At 48.4% G+C, this 22479-nt stretch overlaps 1 protein-coding gene across 2 annotated transcripts in view; it reads left to right on the top strand.

The window, feature by feature from the left end:
• Mllt1 (myeloid/lymphoid or mixed-lineage leukemia; translocated to, 1) overlaps nt 1-22479 on the top strand; it is a 42902-nt gene that overhangs the window by 5675 nt on the left and 14748 nt on the right. For both annotated transcript variants that reach the window (XM_006524778.3, NM_022328.2), the window contains exons 2-3: nt 2663-2843; nt 9853-9935. In XM_006524778.3, coding sequence (XP_006524841.1) covers nt 2663-2843; nt 9853-9935 — 264 coding nt within the window. The remainder of the gene's footprint in view (nt 1-2662; nt 2844-9852; nt 9936-22479) is intronic.

Raw genomic sequence — 22479 nt, 5'->3', positions numbered from 1 at the left:
CCTCTGTTCTGCTCTTCTGACAGAGTTACAGCCCTGTCCCCTTGTCTCAGAGACCACATCATATCTGCACTCAGGTCCAGCTGGTTTCTCCTGTCAGGCCTTCCTTCCCTTTTTCTAGTTTCTCCCCCATCTGCCTCCATTTGTGGTCAAGCATATCTTTCAGATGTCCCTGCCATTACCCACTTAAACAGTCCACTGTCACACCCACTGTGTCCCATCTGGTTGCTCCTCTTACTAGCCCTCTGGAGCACATCCTAGGAGCCTAAACTATGCTTGTCCTGGCAGAGATTTGCATACACAGACACTAGAGGGGTTATGTGGTCAAGTGTGGGGAGACATAGGTATGACTTCTGGAGTCTAGGCACCTGGACATTGGTTCCACAGGGGAGGGCTAGCAGAGACCAGAGTTACTGGAAGAAGGTCTGGGCCTCCTACCAGATTGTCTTGCTTATCTGGGCAGGGCACTTAGCAAGTCAGTGTGGCTTCTGCTGCTGTCAGGATCCTGTTTTATATTAGGCCCTTCCACTAAGCATATTCTGGTGGGGTCAGACAGGAGACTCCAGCAGTCAGGAAGCAGAGGGGTGGAGAGTTCAAGGGCAGCCTGGGCTGCATGGTGAGACCTTGACTTTAAAAGGGTTGGGGCTGGGTAGACTAGGGCTAAACATGATGGCACACACTTTAAGTCTCAGCACTGAGTTCAATGATAGTCTGGTTAACAAAGCAAGTTCTAGGCTGGCCAAGGTTACTTAAGTGAGATTTTCGCTCAAAAATAAATATCTAGGGAGGGCCTGATGGTGTGGCTTAGGGCTTGCTTAGCATGCATGAAGGCCCTCGGTTTAATCATAGTATCACAAAGAGAAAGAGAGAGACTCTGTGTGTGTGTGTGTGTGTGTGTGTGTGTGTGTGTGTGTGTGTGTTTGTGTGTGTGATTTTTTTGGGCTGAAGGGATGGCTTAGTAGAGTGCTGACTTGCAAACATGAAGACCTAAGTTGAGTCCCTAGAAGTCGTGAAAAAGCTTGGTGTGGTGCTTGCTTGTGATCCAGACCTTGGGGGGCTGCAGACGAGGAGGTCCTGGGGCATCATGACCAACTGCTCTAGCCTAATGAGTGTGTTCCAGGCCTGTGGGAGACTCTGTCTCAAAGAAAGTGGGCCTGGGCAATGGCTAGGCTGGTAAGAGCACTTGGTACTGCTGTAGAGGGCCGGAGTTGGGTTTCCAGCACCAAGCAGGTGACTCACAAACACCAGTTCTAGGGAGTCCAGTTCCTTCTTCTGACGTCCCCTCAGTCCAGCTCCACACATAGCAGATACACAGACAAATATGTAAATAGAGTAAAAATAAACATTAAAAAAGAACAGTGAATAGTAATCCTGAGGGTGACCTTCAGAGCTGTCCTCTGCCTCCATCTACACACACACACACAGACCACATTAAAAACATGTAAAAAGGCTGGGGACATGGCTCGGTGGCAAACATGCTCACTGTGCAATATGAAGGTGCAGTTGAACTCCCTGGTACCCATGCAGACCAGTACTGGGGAGGCCGAGGTCTGGTGGCCCTCTCCGTTTTTTGCTGCTGGGGTAAACACATGACCAAATACAGGTGGACTTGGCTTATATGTCCCAGTTGCAGCCCATCACTGAGCCAGGGCTTGCTCCTCATGGCTTCCTTAGTTCTATTTTTTTATATATCCCAGGACCACCTGCTCCCATGGTGGGCTGAGCCCTGGCATATCAATCATTAATTAAGAAACCACAGCACAGAACAATCTGATAGAAACATTTTCTCAGTTGAAGTTCCCTGTTGAGATGACTCTGGCTTGTGTCAAGTTGACAAAAAGTAACTAGCACCTGGGCAAGCTGGTGACCTAGACGAGCCAGACCAGCACTGATGAGAGGCCCTTCGTCAATATGTACAGTGAAAAGTTTGGGGGGAGGATCTTTGTGCTTGCATACATGAATATAACATGTCCAGAGAAGGTTTTACACACTGCAGGGATTCTAGTTGGCTCCCTTTTCTGAGGTGGGCCCACCTTTGTGCTGGGAATCCCTTGGAGTGTAGTGGCTTTGTGCTTAGTTTGGGGCTGGCCTGAGTCACTTGGGGTTTCAGAGTACAGTGTTAAGACACTTGCAGGAGGAAAGGGAGGAAAAGAGCGCTCCATCAAGGAGCTGGTAGCTGGCTAGGTGGCTCTTGGGCCATCAGTAGCAGGCTGCCTAGTTGTGCTCTTCAAGGTCTCAGGCTCTATGTTTAAGTGAACAGCAGGGGCCATGATAGTTTCCATAAAGAACACAAACAGGGAGGTGGTCAGGGGAAAATGCCCGGTGGAGGGGACCATCAAGTCCTCAGTGATGTCCAGGGTGTCCAGGGGTAGCATCGAGTTTAAGGGGTCAAAGATGTTGTTGCTAATGTAAGGAGCCAGGACCTGAGCCCTCTCTACACATGCTGGGGACCGTGTTGCATGTGTCTCTGCTTCCTGGAAGCATGCACTGACTGTATCCTAGGCCAGGGCACAGGGCAGCAGTGAGTGTCTCTGCTTCCATGTCCTAGGCCGGGGCACAGGGCAGCAGTGAGTGTCTCTGCTTCCATGTCCTAGGCTGGGGCACAGGGCAGCAGTGAGTGTCTCTGCTTCCATGCTGACCAGGCCCTGCCTCTATTTCCCCTCAGTGCACTGTCCAGGTGAAGTTAGAGCTGGGGCACCGTGCCCAGCTACGGAAGAAGCCCACCACCGAGGGCTTCACCCATGACTGGATGGTCTTCGTGCGTGGCCCTGAGCAGTGTGACATCCAGCACTTTGTGGAGAAGGTCATCTTCCGGCTGCATGACAGCTTCCCTAAACCCAAGCGTGGTGAGTTCCCTTTCCCTGCCCTTCCTCACCCATGGTCCCTGTGAGCTTGGAGGTGGCAGGACCCCTTGACTAGTGCCTGTGTCCCGCCTACTCATGGGAACTGGCTGGGGACATGTGGGTGCTGGAGCAGCCAGGAAGCATCCTGGGTCAGAAGCAATTAGGGTGATGGCTTAAGAACTCTCTGAGAAGTCTGACTGGGTATACAAACAACTCTTGAGGACTGAACCCATGCCCAGCACAAATAAACTCAGCAGTATTTTGGAGTTGTTTGGGTTTTTTTGTCTTGTTTTTATTTATTCTTTCTCACAGTGCTTTGTCTGGGCTTTCCCCCCCCTTGTACATTTTTTGCTTATATGTTAGGTATGTGTATGTTTCTTGTTCTTTCTCTTTGGCTCTTTTTTTTTTCCCCTGTTTGTTTTGTCTATTCTGGTTTGTTTTTGTTTGTCTTATATTACTGTTATTTTTTAGATGCTTGTTTGTAATCTAATGAGAGAAGGAAAGGATGTGGGCTTGAGTGGGTGGGGAAGGACCTGAGAATAGTTGGGAGAGAAAAACTAACCAGAATATACTGTTTGAAAAGTCTATTTTCAGTTTAAAAAAAAAAAAAAAAAGAATGCATACTATTTAGGGTAGAAAGATTATGGGGGCTCCTATCACTACTTGGATATGTTCCTCTCTTCTGGGTACCATGTTATCAAGGCTGCAACAGGGCTGTCCCCTTACTTCCCCACCTGCCTCAGGAGCAGCTTCCCTGGGGGACAGTGTCTGGTGAGGTTTGTGATCAGAGGTAACTTCCTGTCCTATGCTAAGGTGCGTGTGGGGGTGGGGGGTGCTGGTTGGGCTGTCTCAGCTGTTGACTCTTCACGTAGGGTCAGGGCTGGGCATGCTCTGGAGTCCACAGCCATTTTCTTTTTGTTATGTGCTAATGATAAGATACATGATTTTACACATGTTAGCTGAATACTTACTGTTAGGTCATATACTAATTCTGAGGATGATGGATTCTGGGCAGGGGCTCTACTCCTGACTATGACTATAGCACCTCCCTGGAGGATCCTGGGCAGGGGCTCTACTCATGACTATGACTATAGCACCTCCCTTTAGGATTCTGGGTAGGGGCTCTACTCCTGACTATGACTATAGCACCTCCCTTTAGGATTCTGGGTAGGGGCTCTACTCCTGACTATGACTATAGCACCTCCCTTTAGGATTCTGGGTAGGGGCTCTACTCCTGACTATGACTATAGCACCTCACTGGAGGATTCTGGGTAGGGGCTCTACTCCTGACTATGACTATAGCACCTCACTGGAGGATTCTGGGCAGGGGCTCTACTCCTGACTATGACTATAGCACCTCACTGGAGGATTCTGGGCAGGCACTCTACTCCTGAGCTCTGCCCCCAGCCCCTCCCTGGGGGTTCCACTTAGGGCTTCACCTTGATCACAACCCCAGCCCCACCACTCATGGGCTTCACCTTATCACGCCCCAAGGCCCTCACTGTAAGATCAACTACAATAAACTCTATTTTCTTGGGTGTGTCAGGACTGAGCAGAATGCTTTTCTGTAGAGAAGCTCTTCAACTGGGAAGAACTGTTGCTGGATGGTTCAACTTCTGCACTGCTATGTGGGCTGTAGCCCATGAATATTGACACTGGGCCTGCAGTGGGTGACAGGTTATGCTTGGGCCAAGCACCCCTCCCACACACCCGTTTGTTTGTTTGTTTGTTTGTTTGTTTTTACATCCCAACCACAGTTTACCCCTCCTCTCCTCCCAGTCTTTTTCCTCCACCGCCCCTCTTCATCAACCCCTACCCCCCCATCCCTATCTAATCCTCCTCTGTTTCTCTTCAGAAAAGGGCAGCCCTCCTAAGGGTATCAACCAGCCATGACATAGGAAGTTGTAGTAAGACTAGGTACCTTCTCTCCTATTGAGACTAGATGAGGTAACCCGGTGTGGGGAAAGGGTTCTAAAGGCAGGCAACAGTCAGACAACCCCTGCTCCCACTGTTAGGAGTCCTACAAGAAGATGAAGCTACACAGCTGTAGCATACGTGCAGAGGGCCTGGGTCAGTGCTGTGTATGCTTTCTCATTGGTGGTTCAGTCTCTGAGGGCCCCTATGGGCTCAGGTTAGTTGATTCTATAGTCTTATGGTGTACTCGATCCCTCTGGCTCCTGCAATCCTTCCTTCCATCTTGTGCAAGATTCCTCAATCTCCACCTAATGTTTGGCTATGGGTCTCTGTATTTGTTTCTGTCAGTTACTGGGTGAAGCTTCTCTGATGACAATTGGGCTAGATGCTAATATATGAGTATAGAAAAATATAATTAGGAATCATTTTATTGGCTTTTTTTTTCCTATTTATGTTTGGTTCTTTCATGTTTTTATGTTTGGTCTCTGGCCTGTCCAGCCTCTGGTTCCTAGTTATCCAGGCTGTGTCAATGGTGGGCTCCCTCTCATGGTATAGATTAAGTTGGATTAGTTGTTAGTTGGCTACTCCCACAATTTCTGTGCCGCCTTTACACGATTGGTATTTTGTTCAAAAAGTTCTCCTGTGCCAATGCATTCAAGGCTACTCCCCTCTTTCTTTTCTATCAGGTTCAGTGTGTCTGGCTTTATATGTTAAGGTCTTTGATCCAGTTGGACTTGACTTTTGTATAGAGTGATAGATACAGATCTATTTGTATTCTACATGCAGATACCCAGATAGACCAGCGTCTTGAAAATGCTTTTTTTCTTCTGTTGTATAATTTTGCCTTCTTTTTCAAAAATCAAATGTCCATAGGTTTGTGGATTTACTTCTGGTCTTCAATTCAATTCCATTGATAACCTGTCTGTTTTTATGCCAATACTATGCAGTTTTTTTTGTTGTTTTGTTTTATTACTACTATTGCTTTGTAGTACAGCTTGAGATCAGGGATAGTGATAACTCCAGAAGTTCTTTTATTGTACAGGCTTGTTATAGATATCATGTTTGTTTGTTTGTGTATTATTATTTTTCTATATGAAGCTGAATATTGATTGTTCTTTTAAGGTCTGTAAAGAGTTGTGTTGACATTTTGATGGGAATTGCGTTGAATCTGTAGATTGCTTTTGGTATGATGGCCATTTTACTATGTTAATTCTATGATCCATGAGCATGGGATCTTTCCATCTTCTGATATCTTCTCTGCTTTCATTTTTCACTGACTATGAAGCTATCATACAGGTCTTTCATTTGCTTGGTTTTAGTTACACTGAGGTATTTTATATTATTTATGGCTATTGTAAAGGGTATTGTCTCCCTCATTTCTTTTTCAGCCTATTTATCATTTGTATACAGAGAGGCTACTGATTTCTTTGAGTTAATTTTGTATGCAGCCACTTTGCTGAAGGTGTTTATCAGCTGTAGGAGTTCCCTGGTAGTATTTCTGGGGGTTGCTTATGTATGCTCTCATATCATCTGTGAATAGTGAGGACTTCCCAGCACCCTCTGGAAAATCTTGTGTGTAGCATGTGAATAATCCTTGTGATAGGGATGCAGACCAAGGGATCTGTCTTAGGGCTTTACTGCAGTGAACAGATACCGTGACCAAGGCAACTCTTACAAGACAACATTTAATTGGATCTGGCTTACAAGTACAGAGATTCAGTCCATTATCATCAAGGTGGGAAGCATGACAGTATCCAGGCAGGCATGGTGCTAGAGGAGGAGCTGGGAGTTCTAAATATTGTTCCCAAGGCAGACAGGAGAAGACTGCTTCATGGGCAGCTAGGAGGAAGGTCTCAAAGCCCACTACTCCCACAGTGACACACTTCTTCCAACAAAGCCACACCTACTCCAACAAGGCCACACCTCCTAGTAGTGCCAATCCCAGGGCCAAGCATATGCAAACCATCATAATCTCCTTTAGTTGTCTTATTGCTCTGGCTAGGACTTCAAGTACTATATTGAGTAGCTACGAAGAGAGTGGGCAGCCTTGTCTTGTCCCTGATTTTAGTGGAATTGCTTTGAGTTTCTTTTCTCTTCACAGGCCGAGCACTTCTAAGGGCAGCAGTGGCTTATTTTTCTTCTATTATTTTTTCTTTTGTGATTTTCATTCAAATTCCTCCTTTCTTAGTCCTCATCTTCTCTATTTTTACCTGCCTTCCTTCTTCCTTCTCTTCAACCATATATCCATTTATTTGTCTACCCATTTATCCCCCACTCCCTGTATATTTATGTATTTATTACCAGTCCACCTATCTCCTACCATCCAGTCATCCAGTCATCCACCCATCCATCCTCCCATCTGTCAGTCTTTCCACCTACCCATCTACCCAGTCACTCATCCATCTACCCACCCATCCATCCTTCTATTCCCTCCATCTTCTGTACTTTGGTTCCCCTGTCTTAGAGCATGGCACTGTGGCTGCTGTCCATAGCAGGTGTACGTGGAGGTGTTGGGTGTCCGGCAGGTGCCTATCTCATGACAGCCTTCACAGGTGAGCAGCCAGCCCAGAGGTGCAGGACTCCTGACTGTCTATGCTTGAAGTGAGGTCATCTGACTGCAGTGGTGCATTCCTGCAGTCTCTGCAGGGTCATGTGTTGATGGCCAGCCTGGAGACCCTGGGCTGCTACATAGCTATCTTTAGGCCAGCCTGAAAACTATGGTCCTGCCTTGGTACTGCGTGCTGGACTCACATCAGCTTGCTTCAGGACTCACAGCCGTTGTGGCTGTGGTGCCTGCAGAGACCTGAAGTCTTCTCCCGGTGTTTGCTAAGTACAAGTGGCCTTTTCCTCCCTCCCTGTCAGCTTTGGTCCAGTGTCTGACTCCCCCTGAGGTTGCTGAGAAGCTATGACAGGACTCATCTCTCCTGGAGCCTCCAGCCTTCCTGTTGGGGCTGCCCTTCACCCAGCCAAGGTTCTGGGCTAATGTGCCCCCTGCTCTGGGGTTGGAGGGTGAACAGTGAGTCTGATTGAATTGATTACAGTTCTGATTGTGGATCTGACACAGGATGGGGTCAGCTTGTCTTTCCCTGGGCCCCACCTTTGAGCTACTCTAAGAAAGACTTAAGTCATTGCAAGGTCAGATTACAGGGCCTTTTATTCATTTGTGGTTAATTTAGCTTCCTGAGTGCTAGGATCACAGGTACCCCACCTCTCCCCAACAGTGACATTTTCTGTGGCATGAGCTTCTTTCTGTTCCTTGGTATATTTGTCTGTTCTCTCTTCCATCCCGTTGAGTTTGTGGTATACTACAGCTGCCCTAGGCCTTCCTCATAAGATGTCCTCTGTGCTCTCTCTGTATTCCTCTCTCTCTGCACCCTGCATATGGTTGCCACAGTTGTTGCCTGCCTGGGGTCTCTTGCTCCCACTCATTCCTTCCGGGATCTGAGCTGCTTCCACTGGATTCACTTTGCTTTAACGTTGTTTCTCCAAGGGTTGGTTTTGTTTTATCACTTTTACATTTTGTATTCTATATACGTGTGTCTCTGGGGTATGTGCCAGGGAGTGCGGGTGCCCCAGGAGGCCAGGAAAGGGCACTGGATTACCTGGAACTAGAATTAAAGGTACTTGTGAGGGGTGCTGGGAACTGAACTGGGGTTCCCTGCAAGAGCTGAGCCATCTCTCCTAGTCCTAAAACAATTTAATTACATTAATTCATTTATTTTATGTATATGTTGGAGGAGGGGTATACCATAGTGTCTGTATCAAAGCTAGAAGGCAACTTTTCTTCCCTGTTCCATGTGGGTTCCAGGGCTCAAATGTAAGCCATCAGGGTCAGTGGCAGGCTTCTTCACCTTCTGAGCCATCTTGCCAGTCCAGATTTCAGTGTCCTTTGTTGCCATATGGGACTATGGGCCAGAGAGAGTTCCCAAAGAACCGTGTCTGCCCCTAACTTTCCAGTGTTCCTCCTGGACACTTGGTGGAGGGCTGTAAGGCCTTTGGGGACCTTTAGACACACAGGACTTCTTTCCTGACATGGTTGGGCTGAACTGTTGCCCATCCCTGATAATGTGATGCCCTCCCTGAGCAGCTAGTGACCTGGAGACCAGAGACCCTATCCTGTTGTTCTTACATGAATCTCTGATGGCTGGGTTGTTAGAAGGTGATGGGGTTAGAGTATGTGGATAGGTGTGAGGGCATAGTGGCCATACACGCTAAGACACCTGGCAGGGCAGTCTCTACCTCCTTCAGTTTAAGGGGGCCACCTTCACAGGAAGAAGCCAGAAGGGGTAGTGAGTGAATATACACAAAATAAATGAATTAGCAAGAATGAATGAGAAAGGCATTGCTTTGTGGATGCCATGATTCACATGCAGATCCTGATGTAGGTCCCCAGGAATGGCTGGTGCAGGCGTCCAAAGCATTGTGAGTGCCCGGAGGGCAGGATAGCCCTGGTGGAACCAGTAGAAGGGAGTCTTGGGCCCACCTTTCTCATGACTGTGGAGCCACAGGTTTTGCTTGCCTGGGTCCCATTCGGAGATGTCTTACTGGTCTTGCGTTCAAGGACTCCTAGGTCCTGCAGGCTACCTGCTTACTAAGCTTGGCCCCAGAGTCACACAAGGTGTGCAAGGGTGATATCTGAGAGTGTCATTGTCATCCACCTCCCACCTTCTTCAGCCCTGCTATCTTCCTCTTTCTCCCTCCATCTCCATTTCTCTTTTGCTACCATGCTTGGGTGGCTGTTCTCAGCAGCTTCACCTGGGTAAGGTATTTGAAGGAGATTGTGGGTAGACAGTGAGTGGGACAGGGTTGTTCCAGAGCAAGGTTTTCAGGCAGTTGTGTCTGAGTAACTTGGGGAGGAGTTCCTGTGCCCTCTGCCTGGCATCCCTGCTGCCAAGGTGCTTGTCACTGCTACATGTTATAGCACTTGGTCTGTGGTAGCCTGCCCCTGGCCTGTTCCTGACCCCACTCTGCCCTGTCATTTCTCAGAAACCCTGGTCTGAGCTCCATTGTTCTTGCAGTCTAGTCTCCTAAGCAGCCGGAGGGCCCGGAGGGTTGTGGCAGGCAGGAGGCTGATGGAGTATTTTCACTCTCTTTGCAGTGTGCAAGGAGCCCCCCTACAAAGTGGAGGAGTCGGGCTATGCAGGCTTCATCATGCTCATTGAAGTGTACTTCAAAAACAAGGTAAGAGGCTGAGTGAGTGGGGAGCACCTGTGACCCTGGCAGGAGCTGGCCTGTAAGGGGGGAGGAGGGGTTAGGAGCACATGCCTGTCAGCCAAGCTCAGACCCTAACAGAATGAAAAACAACAAAAAGTGGAGGTTGAGCCAGTTGCAGTTTGCATAGGCTGAGAGTAGTAGGTGGTACAGGTCCCTGGACCTGACTCGGGCAGAGCTGTGAAGAAAGACATGTAGATCTCCAATCTGGTGGTCTAGACTGGACTCAGAGAAACTGCAGCTGCCCACACACAGCTGGACTAGGAGGTGGGGTTTATGCACACAGCTAGACAGGGAGGCAGGTTAGTTCTCCGTAGGATCCCTCTCTGTAGGGGAGCAGTCTGTGGACTGTCAGCACCCAGCGTGAGAAAGCTGTACATCCTGTCAATGCTTGCAGTTGCTGTGTGTGCTGTGTTCCCCCTCAAGACTTTGCTATCCCTCTGAACCTGAGGCTATGGTGTCCTTGACATAGGCACCTCTGTCAACAGTACACATTCAGTTAGAAACTCAGGACTTCATCTTCCATAGTTCAGTCTCTGGAAAATGAGTAAGAGGGACATGTCCCTGGGGCAGGTTCTGCTGGTGAGGCCACAGAGACCTCCAGACACTCTAAATGTCCTAGGCTGGCAAGTGGGGAGGCTGGGTTGGCTGTGTGTTCTAAGTACTGCCTTTCTAAGGGAAGAGTTGTCAGTATCCCCGAGTGAACGGAGCATGCAGGAGTAGTGGGCCCACAGACAGGGGCTTGTCTGTCAATGAGCAGCTGGGACAGCATGCAATGTGAGCACATTTTCATCAGCCTGCTTCTGAACTGTGCATGCCAGTGCTTTTCCCAGCAGCCAGCAGTAGCACAGGGCAGAGGGTTTCTACCTCCAGAGTTGCTACTTCTGTGTGCTAGGCAAAGCACAATGTTTCTCTGTAGTTCTTACACCTTTATAATTTTACTCTGTCCATGCATTTGTATATGCATGTGACACACAAACATACATATGCATGGACAAATGTGGGCACACATGGAAGTCAGAAGACAGCTTATGGGGGATTGGGTTCTCCTTTTATCACGGGGCTTTGGGTTTTGAACTCAGGTCATGAGGCTTATCTACAAGCACTTTGAGTGAGCCGTCTTGCCCACCTTCTCTCAGTTGTTTAGAGGGTAATGATGCCTCTATACAATAGCACAGTGAGGGTCTTTTTTTTTTTTAAGATTTATTTATTTTATGTATATGAGTACACACTGTGGCTGTACAGATGGTTGTGAGCCTTCATCTGGTTGTTCAGAATTGAATTTAGAACCTCTGCTTGCTCAGTTCCTGATCGCTCTGGCCCTAATATTTATTTATTATTATAAATAAGTACACTGTAGCTGTCTTCAGATGCACCAGAAGAGGGTGTCAGATCTCTTTACGGATGGTTGTGAGCCACCATGTGGTTGCTGGGATTTGAACTCAGGACCTTAGGAAGAGCAGTCAGTGCTCTTACCTGCTGAGCCATCTCATCAGCCCTGAGATTGTTTTGTTGTTGTTGTTGTTGTTGTTGTTGTTCCTGAGTTGTGTGTGTTGTTGTTTTCATGAGTTCCCCACCCTATCTTGTGAGAATATGGCCTCTCACTGACTTGGCTATAGTGAGCTCTAAGCATCTGCCTGTCTACACCTCAGCTCTGGGTTATAGATCACCCTCAGGAGTGAACTCAGCCTCAGGCTTGTAAGCAAAAACATCACCAGTAAAGCTGTCTGTCCCACTCGTGAGGCCCGTCCAGGAGCATCATGCTTTGCTCTGTATCAGAAAAGGTCTCTGTTGCAAGGGCCACCCTTGTTCCTGCAAGGCCCGAGTTTATCTCGGCCTGTTTTTTTTATCAGCTCTGCAAAGATTTGAGAGTGACAGGAGAGACACCATTCTGTCATAGGACCTCTGGGGACAGGCTTAGATGTGCAGCCTCATGGGAGCAAGTGCTATTATAGTGGATTGCAAGTGCATCCTGAGTTTCAGCAGTGCCATAGGGGAGGTAGAGCCAAGGCCATGAGTACTTCCCTGCAGCCTTCAGTGATCGAGTGGCAGAAAGCACACAGCAGTCTGTCCTGCAGTAGTCCAGGAAGGGACAAAGATACTACCAACCTGTTCATGGTGAGGCCTTGAAGTATAGGGACAGTGGGGCTACTGAGGCAGCTGACCCACCTCTGGGCCAACAGGCTCAGTATCCTGGAGGGGGGCTAAGGATTGTTCATAGTCCTCTGTGCTTAGAGGCCTTGTGTCCCTGACACCTGTGGGCCTCTCTATGTTTGGCCAAGCTCTGGTTCCTCAGGCGACCTAACCCCAGCCACCCACAGTCCTCTGTGATTTGTACTGGAGCCTGTTGTGCTAATGGGTGAGGAGGCTGGGTGGTAAATATATCATGCCAATGGAAAGCACAGTGCTCTGACAATAGGCAGGGACTTGGTTTCTACACAGGCTTTTACCCAGCTCTGTAGTGCTAAGTCCCCCTCTGCATCCCCAGTCCTCATGGGTTGACTCACCGCAGGTCTAGCCAGAATTGGCTGCTCTGTCTCAGCCTAAGGATGGCTGCCAGAAAACACATGAAACTCAAGAAGAAGGCAAACCAAAGTGTGGACACTTCGACCCTTCTTAGAAGGGGGAACAAAATACCCATGAAAGGAGTTACAGAGACAAAGTTTAGAGCAGAAACTGAAGGAATGACCATCCAGAGACTGTCCTACCTGGGGATCCATTCCATAAACAACCATCAAACCCAGACACTATTGCAGATGCCAACAAGAGCTTGTTGACAGGAGCCTGATATAGCTGTCTCCTGAGAGGCTCTGCCAGTGCCTGACTAATACAGAAATGGATGCTCACAGCCATCTAGTAGATGGAGCACAGGGTCCCCAATGAAGGAGGTAGAGAAAGTACCCAAGGAGCTGAAGGGGTTTGCAGCCCCATAGGAGAACAACAATATGAACTAACCAGTAACCCCAGAGCTCCCTGGGACTAAACCACCAATCAATGAAAACACACAGAGAGACTCATGGCTCTAGCTGCATATGTAGCTGAGGATGGCCAAGTCGGACACCAATGGGAGGAGAGGCCCTTGGTCCTGTGAAGGTTCTATGCCCCAGTATAGAGGAATGCCTGGACCAGGAAGCAGGAGTGGGTGGGTTGGGGAGTGGGAGAGTGGGGAGAGGATAGGGGATTTTTGGAGGGGAAACTAGGAAAGGGGATGACATTTGAAATGTAAATATCTAATAAAAAAAGAAAAAAGATACACACACACACACAAATATATATATATACACATACATACATACACACACACACACACACACACACACACATATATATATATATATATATATATAATATGAATGAAGAAAAAAAGGATGGCTGCCAGAGGATAGAGTGATCTGATTTTCTGATTGCAAGGCTGTAGTGAGGTATGATGTCCTTGTGTCCTTACATGCTGTTGGTGTCCCCAAGGGTTGACAGCATGGAGTTCTTGGGCTGGGGAACCTGCATAGTAGCCTGGGTGGAGGCTCTTTCCCCCTGTTCCTGTCTCATACTGAGGCACATCCTGGGTGGAGCTGTCATCCATGTCCTGGCATCTTGGGCAGACCTTGTGCCAGGCACCATTTAAAGGGAGAGTCACACTCCTGGTGTTTCTTAGTTGCATGGGCCAGGGCCACTGGGCTATGCCACAGCACATTTCAGTGCCCTCACCTGGCTGCTCACTTGTGTTAAAAGGATTAGGTGGGTGGGTTGCACTGTGTGCTTAGCCTCTGCTCTTCATCCTTGCTCAAGGGGGACTCTGTGGTTTCCAGCAGCCCTTGGGTGTGATGAAGCATGGCTGCTCATTTACCACCATGATCTCTGGGCCAGGAGCCCAAGGTGGCTGTGCACAGGTCAGGTAGTCTGCTTTACCCAACAGCCACACCAGTGAGGCAACTCTGCCCAAGGTTTTGAGACTCTGTCCTATGTCTTGTCCTAGGGGAGAGGGATTGCACTGGTGCCTCAGGAACTTGCAAGCCAGGTGGTTGAGGTTCTGTGCACACTCTTCAGGGATCCCAAGGGCTTCATGTGAGCTGCAGGTCAGATGTTGTCATGGACTTCTTGTTGCTCTGGGCTGCTGACCATGGACAGTGCCCTGTCCCCACATTTCCTTCTGAGGCGGTTCTTGGCTCTTACCTGTCTCATCGCAGGGTCTCTCATGTGGTGAGATTCTCTTGCTGAGGATATGAGTGTTTTCTGAGTCATACTGGACATCTGTACGATGGCTTCCTGACCTGTGCATACACTCTCAGGGAATTGTGTCTCTTAGGGAGCTGGGAGTCAGTCCCCTGGAGGGAGGAGCCCAAGCACTGATCACACCAGTGGTGCCTGTGTCAAACAAGGTCTTGTCTCCTCATCACTCAGGCTACAGATACAGGGAGAGAGGTCATTTGTGGGTACTTGGATCTTGCTCTGGGTGACATCCAGATGACACACTGGAGGCATGCCACCATACCCCTGGTGTGTGCAGTGCTACCTGTGTTGAACTGCTTATGCCATGTACTTATCTGATATCAGATATGCATTACTGTCAGATAAGGGATATCATCAGAACAGGGAGAGAGACTAAGAGGCATAGGTCATCCAGTGTCTGGAGGCAGCAGGAGTCAGGCCAGGCAGGGTTACAGAGGCGTCCCTGTCTCAGCAACAGCAGAAAGAGCATAGGCTCTAAATGACATACCATGCTCAGATCTTAGGAGCTGCTGCTGTCAGAGTGAACAGGTGACCTCTCAGGGTCTTCGGTTCAGTCTGTGAAGTGATTAGAGTCTGTGACCTTAGAAGGTTATCAGAGGGGAGGAGGCAAGGGCATTCTAAACACATCTGTTCACAAGTGTCTGTCTGTGAGTGGTCTTAGAGTCTCCCTTCTTCCCAGCCACCTGGACCCATACAGAGGAAGTCCAGGGCCTCTGCAGGCTGTAGCTGGAGGAAGGCTCGTTGTGATGTGCCTGGCTTCTTGTAAAGCATGGTAGGTAGGTCTGTATCCAGGCAGTGAGGAGCTTGCCAAGACCCCAGGGCCTGTTTTCTGATAGGCTGAGCTGCCCTTGCAGCTGGATGGTTACCTTGAGTCTAGGAAGCCTTGTCTATAAAGGAATTGGTATTTAAAAAGAAGGAGTTGCCTTCTTTTTAAAAAACTTGACATTTGCCGGCCAGTGGTGGCACATCCCTTTAATCCCAGCACTTGGGAGGTAGAGGCAGAGAGATTTCTGAGTTCGAGGACAGCCAGAGCTACACAGAGAAACCCTGTCTTGAAAAATAAAATAAAACAAAACAAAACAAATTAAAAACCTTGACATTTATTTGTATGTGTGTTTGTATTTGTGTGGACACATGAGTGCTTGTATGTATGTACATGGAGGTGTTTGCACGTTTGCATATGTCAACATGGATGAGTGTGTCTTCATGCCTGCTTGGGTCACTTTTGCACTCATGCTGTAGGTTGCATTTGTGTCATTCAGGGCCAGCTCTGGCTTAGAGACTGAATGGTCACTCTCAGGGGAGATCAGGAGCCGCTTCCTTCTGGTTTTTCATACCAACGTTTTAGTGCCTGGCCATTGGGTGCCCTTGTATATGCTTCTTTAAAGACCCCTGATTTAATGTTCTCTGTTGATTGTGGACATCAGAGTGGTAGCTGAGCATCCAGCCTTGCTCAGCCTGAACCAGGCTTGAGCCTAATAGTGTTTACCAAGATGTACACAGCACCTTGGCTGTTTGCTTTTGCTGTCCTTGCTGAGCACCAGCAAAGCCACACTGGAAGCCCATCCCTGCCTTTCTTCTACACTTCACATACTCTCAGAGGCTACTTTAAACAGCCTGCTGTCAGAATGTAGATGAGCCACATGCCGCAGGCAGCAGGCTGTCCTGCAGAAGTTACAGAGATGGGACCCCCTGTTCCTCCCCACTTTCACTCTGCTGTTGAAAATGCACTGACCATGGCAGCCAGCACTACATGTGTGTATGGCATTGTTTGTTCTGGTAGATGCAGTGGAAGAATTAGGAGGGGCCTGGGAAGAGTATGAGGAATACTGAGAAGAGTAAGAGGCATTGGAGAAGGGGGTGCTGGGAGGAGTTGGGGGGACTGAAAAGAGTAAGGGTCCTGGGAGGAGTCAGGTTTAGTTTCACTTTCTGAACAGCTCCTCATGTCCTGTGGTGGCTGCACCATTTTGCTTTCACTGTGGTGGGACTTCCTGTGTTTGACTTCAGCCACACCTACTCTGTTTAAAGCATGGCCAGGTCAAAGGATGGGTGGATTTTCTAGTTGAGGTTCTTGCCTTTGTTTATTTGGCCATGTTGGCCCAGCATCTTCTGACAGCTCACTAGTCACAGATAACTTCTTCAGATAATACACTCCACTCAGTTGCTGTTGCTGTGCAGTGTGGTAGAAGTTCTTTGTGTACTTTGGATAGTAAACTCTGGCTAAGTGTGAACAGCAGGTGCCCTACTTCCATCTACAGTTGTTTTCTTACTTGTGGTGTCTTTTTATGTACAAAGATCTCACATTTTTATGAAATTTGGTAATCTGGTTTTTCTTTTTTTGCACATTGACTGTTATCAGTTGCCACCGGAGGCCAACCCTGAGGTTTACACTAGTAGTTGTGGGCTAGTTTGGTGCAGGAGACAGAGCCTGGGCTTCACACATGCTGGGAATGTGTTCTGCTATAGAGTCCCGACCCTCCAGGGCCAGTGTGGTTTTACTTTTGTGTGACGTTTGAGACATACTATATAGCCATGATTGGCCTGGAACTCACACCAGGCTGACCTTCATTCACTGAGATCTGTCTGCCTCTGGAGTGCTGGGATCAGTTGCTTGTACCATTGTGCCCAGCTTTTTCTTTTTTTTTTTTTTTTTCTTCCGAGACAGGGTTTCTATGTGTAGCCCTGGCTGTCCTAGAACTCACTCTGTAGACCAGGCTGGCCTCGAACTCAGAAATCCGCCTGCCTCTCCAGCTTTATTTTTGTATATGTATGTTTTATTATACTTATTTATTTTGTGTATCTGGAGGCCAGAGAAGAACACATGGGAATCCGTTCTCATATTCACCATGTGGGTCCTGGGGCTTGGCAGTAAGCATGTTTCTTTACCTGTTTAACCATCTTGCTGAACCATTTATTTATTTTAAAATGTATAGCCCAGAGTCTCAGCCCAGGGAATGGTGCCTCCCACAGTGGACAGATCTCACTTCAGTTAACCTAGTCAAGGTAGTCCTCACAGAATCATGTCTTCCAGGTAACTCTAGATCTCATCATGGTGACACTTAGCTGAGCTCTCAGAACTTCACATCTGAAGCTTCAGTGGATTTATTAGTAATATAGGTTTAGTTTGTTTATGTGTGTGCTGGGGTGGTTTTCCATGTGTCCCTCACATTATCTGCAGTTAGCTTGTTTCCCTTTCCCGATTCAACACCTTGCTTGGGCTTCTTGCATCATTGCTTTGATAAGTACTTCAGTATTGGTGTATCCTCACCTCCCTCCTGTTTTTAGGGGAAGTTTCTATTGGTTATAAATCTTTTGTAAATGCCCACTGTTGGGTTAAGGAAGCCTACTTTGGAAAAACAAAATAAAAAACAAAACAAACCCAAAAACTTTACTCCCACAGCATAGCTTAGGGTTCATACACATTATCCTACACAGTATGCACAGCTTCTGTAAGTGTAGCCTGCAGTGCACTGCCAATCCGATCAAGATTACAAGGATCTGAGCAGCTTCTGTGTCAGGGGTGTAGGCTTAGGACCAGAGGTTCCATGGAAGCTGTGGCTCCTGACCATGAGGAGATGATAAGACTTTTAGATGCTCTCTCCTCGGAGAGGCAGGGACTGAGCACAGACCTTTTGTATGTCACACACGCCCCTAGCTTTCAGTGGGATTTTCTTCTATGATGAGGTATTTAATTTTGTCAAAGCCTTTTTTTTCTGCCACTGTCAAGAAAGACCATGTGGCTGCTCCCTTCCTGTTAGCAGTGCTACACTCCAGGTGGCTCTGTGCTCTGCCTCGCACCCCTGGTTTAACCCTGGTGTGTGGTCTGTACCATCTTCACAGGTATTGGATCCACCCTCCCAATGGTTCACCACAGTGTTTGCATCTGTGTTCTTAGGCATTGTCAGTCACTGGCTACCTATGGTGTCTCTGGTGTCTGTATGGGTTGATTGCCACCATACAGATAGTTTTGGAGAATGCCACCCTTCTTCCTATCCTGCTGAGCTCAGTGGGACAGGCTATTGTTTCTGCATGTTCACAAGGTTGTGCCAGGGGAAGCTTTGTGTCCAAGAGTCCTGTCTGTCTGTGGCAGGTCTAGAATCTGCCATTCTCCCACCTCAGTCTGCACAGTTCTGAGGTGCAGGTATTACCACTGCCTGATGTTTCCATGGAGTCCTGATGGCTGCATGAGTCTCTTGCCTGATGTTTCCATGGAGTCCTGATGGCTGCTTGAGTCTCTTGCTTGTGGTGGATTTGTTCAGAATCTCTACTTTTTTGTAGAAAAAGTTACTTTGTTGAAAAGATTTATTTGGTGTGTTTAATTGTTTGCCTGCATATCTGTCTGTGTACCACATGTGTGCCTGGTGCCCAAGGTGGACAGAAGAGGGCATCAGCTCCCCTGGGACTAGAGGTTGATGGTTGTGGCTCCTGAGAAGTGGCTGCTGCTCTCACCTGCTGAGCCACAGCTCTCTTCTGGAATCTGCTTGTGAGTAGGAAGATGCTTCCTTCTCTCAATGATTCGTCTGTTGGCGCCCGCTATTCCGTGTCCCTTTAGCATTCTCTTAGCATTTATTTGGTGTGCTGTGTCTGTCCTGTCATGCATGAGTACGTGTGTGTATTAGCATGTGTCCATGTACGTGTCTGTGGAGGCCCAGAGGTCAGTATCAAGTATCTTCCTTAATCTTGGCCCACATTTTAAAAAATTATTTTACTCTATCTTTTTAAAGTAGGATTTGGTTTCTTTAAATTTTTTTTTTATTTTTATATGTATGGGTGTTTTGCCTACATGTATGTCCATGTGCATGCCTGATGCTTGCAGAGACCAGAAGAGGGCATCAGATCCCTGGAACTAGAGTTACAAATGTTGTGAGCCACCATGTGAGTACTGGGAATTGAACATGAGACCTCTAGAAGAGCAATCAGTGCTCACAACTACTGAGCCACCTCTCCAGCCTCCTTGTACCTTAATTTTTGACACAAGGTCTTTTACCAAACCTGGATCTCACTGGTGGCTGGACAGGCTGAAGGGACAAGCCCCTGGGGCCCTCCTGTCTGTACTTCTCCAAGGCTGGGGTTACAGGCATGTACCACCACTCCTAGCTCACACAGGAACTAGAGAGCTATACTTGACTTTTTGTGCTTATAGAATGAACACTTTACCCTCTTCCATGCTAGCATTTTCCAGTTGTCTGTGATTTGGTTAGTTTGTGTGTTTTGTTTTAAGAAGCTGTGTATTTTACTTCATGTGCAAGTGTGTGTGTAGCATATACATGTGTGCACCATATGTACAGAACTTGTAGAGATCAGAAGTCTGTTGCTGGGAGTCTTAGTTAACAGACACCATGACCAAAGCAAGTCTTATAAAAAAAAACGACATTTAATTGGGGCTGGCTTACAGGTTCAGAGGTTCAGTTCATTATCATTAAGGTGGGAGCATGGCAGCATCTAGGCAGGCATGGCACAGGAGGAGCTGAGAGTTCTACATCTTCATCCAAAGGCTGCTAGTGGAAGACTGACTTCCAGGCACCTAGGGTGAGAATATTAAGCCCACACCCACAGTGACACACCTACTCCAAACAGGTCACACCTATTCCAACAAGGCCACACTCCAAATGGTGCCACTCCCTGGTCCAAGAATATACAAACCATCACACTGGGTCACCTGAGTGCTTGTAACTGCGATGCTGCCACCTGGCTGGTTTGCCTAGTCTGCCACATGCTGATTACAGAAGCTGCTGTCATCAGACAGGCCAGTTTGTACTGAATTATTCCATGCCATCTTTTGTCTCTATGTACTTTCTGAGTCAGGGTCTCGAAGCCCAGGCTAGCCCTTCTGCCTCAGCCCCCTGCACACTGAAAAGACAGGAGCTGCCTCCTGGCACAGCTCCCTGCTGTCTTTTTGTTTGAGTCTCTGCTTGCTGAGGAGTGTGTCACATGGTTTTAGCCTGCTGTGAGGTTCCCCGACAGAAAGCTGCTGTTCTCTCTTCTTCCTAAGGTCCCACTGCATCTTCCTGTGCTGTTGCTGAACCCTGCCCTGTCACTGTGCATGCTCCTCTTAGGGACTCTCTCACGGCCACATTGATTTTTGTGGTGGGTTCTGAGACAGTCATCCCTTGCTGCCAGCCACATGGTAGCCTAGTGAGTCTCCTTGGTTTAGGACTATGCACCTGGAAGGCTGGCTGGTCTGGCTGTGAGGATAGGTAGCATTGGTCCCATCTGTCCTCAGGTCTCCTGAGTCCAGCAAGGACACTGTCCATAGACCTGCAGTGGCCTACCACAGTCCCCCCATGGAGTCACATACCCATTACAGTTGCACATTATATACAGGCCCACTTGTTAGGTGCATAAGTCTATCCCTGAGTCCCCCAAACATAGCCAGTAGAAATCATCCTGGCAACTGCTCATTTGTTCCAGTCCCCAGCTCTGGCTCTACTGTGTGTGGGTCTGGGCCTGGCTTGGTGGCAGATGCCAGTGTAAACTGGGCTCCAGTTTATCGGGGCAAGCAGTATCTGGGCTGCTCCTGGCTCCCAATCCTTACATAGGTGCACTGTCTCTACTCTTTATTGCGGGATTCCCAGTGTACAATTACCCCACCTAAGCTATGCATACTGCAGCACCTGTGGCTGTCCTTACTGCCCTGTTGTCAAGAGTTTCCCTCGGTGACCATCAGTCCTTCCATCTGGTTGTCGGCTTTATTTTGGGTCAGAGTTTTGTGCACCCTGGCTGTCTTCAAGTTCTGTGTGGCCAAGGATGACTAAGCTGTCCTCATTCGTGTACCCTGTGCCTGCGTTAAGTGATTCATTCTTCTCTTTTTGAAAGATTTTTTTTAAAAATTTCATGTGTATGAGTTTTGCCTGTGTGTATATCTGTGTATCATGTGTGTGTCTGGTGCTGCAGAAGCCAGAAGAAGGTGTTTGATTCCCTGGAGGTGGAGTTACCAGGCAGTTGTGAGTCACCATGTGGGTGCTGGGAACCAACTCCAAGTCCTTTGCAAAAGCAAGTACTCTTAACCTAAGCCATCTCCAGGCAGATGGTGGGTCCTTCGGCTGTCCAAGATGTACAGCCAGGGCTCTGTCCCTGTGCAGGGTCTGCTGCTGGCTGGGCTTCCCTTGTACCACCCCTAAGGAATCTCCTATCCTGTTTTCCTCCAGGGAGGATGACACTTGTCACTGCAGCAAGAGTGGGCACTAATGCTTATTGCTGGGGGTCCTGAGAGGGCAAGCTTTTGACTAGGTCTCCAGGGAAGTCCTGTGGGTGTGGGCAGTGAGGCGTAGCCACATGTGGCCTGACACTCTGGCCAGAGTATCCCTGATGCTACTGAAGCCTGGGCTGTTTCACAAAGCCTGGTGGCTCAGGTGACCCTGGGGGAGGGCAGAAGGGCCCATAGGAGCAGAGGGTGCCAAGTAAAGAGATTAGAGCATGACAGCAGGTTATATGCACGGAATGGTTTGCAGTGTAGGAAAGTTTAGAATCTGCAGAGAAATGGAGGGCTGCCTGCCAGCTGCCGGCTGCCTGCGGCGCCTTCTCTCTTTGCTCTTGGAGTGTTTGGATGTGAGCCTCGCCAGCTCTCCGGCTCACTATGTGACCTGTAAACAGTCCACTGCTCGTCTGTGAGAGATAAGACTTTCAGACACCTCATCAGAACGTCTGCAGGTTTGTGCTGCAGCAGCCCTAGAGGCTCTGCCTGCCACTTTCTGGTGCCTCAGGGATGGCCACACACTTCTTATTGCTTTTGTGTTTTAAGGCGCTGAGGGTAGAACCCAGGGCCTCTTACATGCCAGATACATACCCATCGTTGAGCCCCACCCGGTTCAGGTGTGCGCGCATGTGTGTGCGTTTGTTGTCTGTTGGTTTGTCTTGACTGGATTTTCACTTCCTATGTGTATGTGTTTTACTAGTCTTTTTGCTCAGGATTTAAATCAGCAATCAGGGTAGGCTGTGGCTCTTCGGCTGGGTCTCAGAGCCTCTTGCAGTCTTCCCCCTTTTTCCTTCCCCTCCCCACCACATTTATTTGCTGTCAGCATTTGAGTGATGTTGCATATTGTGTAAGGCATGATGCTGAAAGCAGCATCTCTTGTGAACTTAACACTTGGATCTGGGACCTTAGTCACGTGTTCAGGCCACAAATTTCAGCACTCAAATTTATCTGACTGCTGACTTCATAGAGTCTGTGGACCCCAGGCTTGCAGCACACTGGGGGCCTCGTGGGGGCTGCTGTTCTCTCACACTAAGGGTGGGGAATGGGCCTAGGTGCCCAAGGGTGTCCTGCCCTGAAGCCTTCCTTCTGAGC

Source organism: Mus musculus, chromosome 17, assembly GCF_000001635.26.
Source record: "Mus musculus strain C57BL/6J chromosome 17, GRCm38.p6 C57BL/6J".
NCBI classification, from domain to species: domain Eukaryota; kingdom Metazoa; phylum Chordata; class Mammalia; order Rodentia; family Muridae; genus Mus; species Mus musculus.
This window is presented reverse-complemented; position numbering and strand designations above follow the sequence as displayed.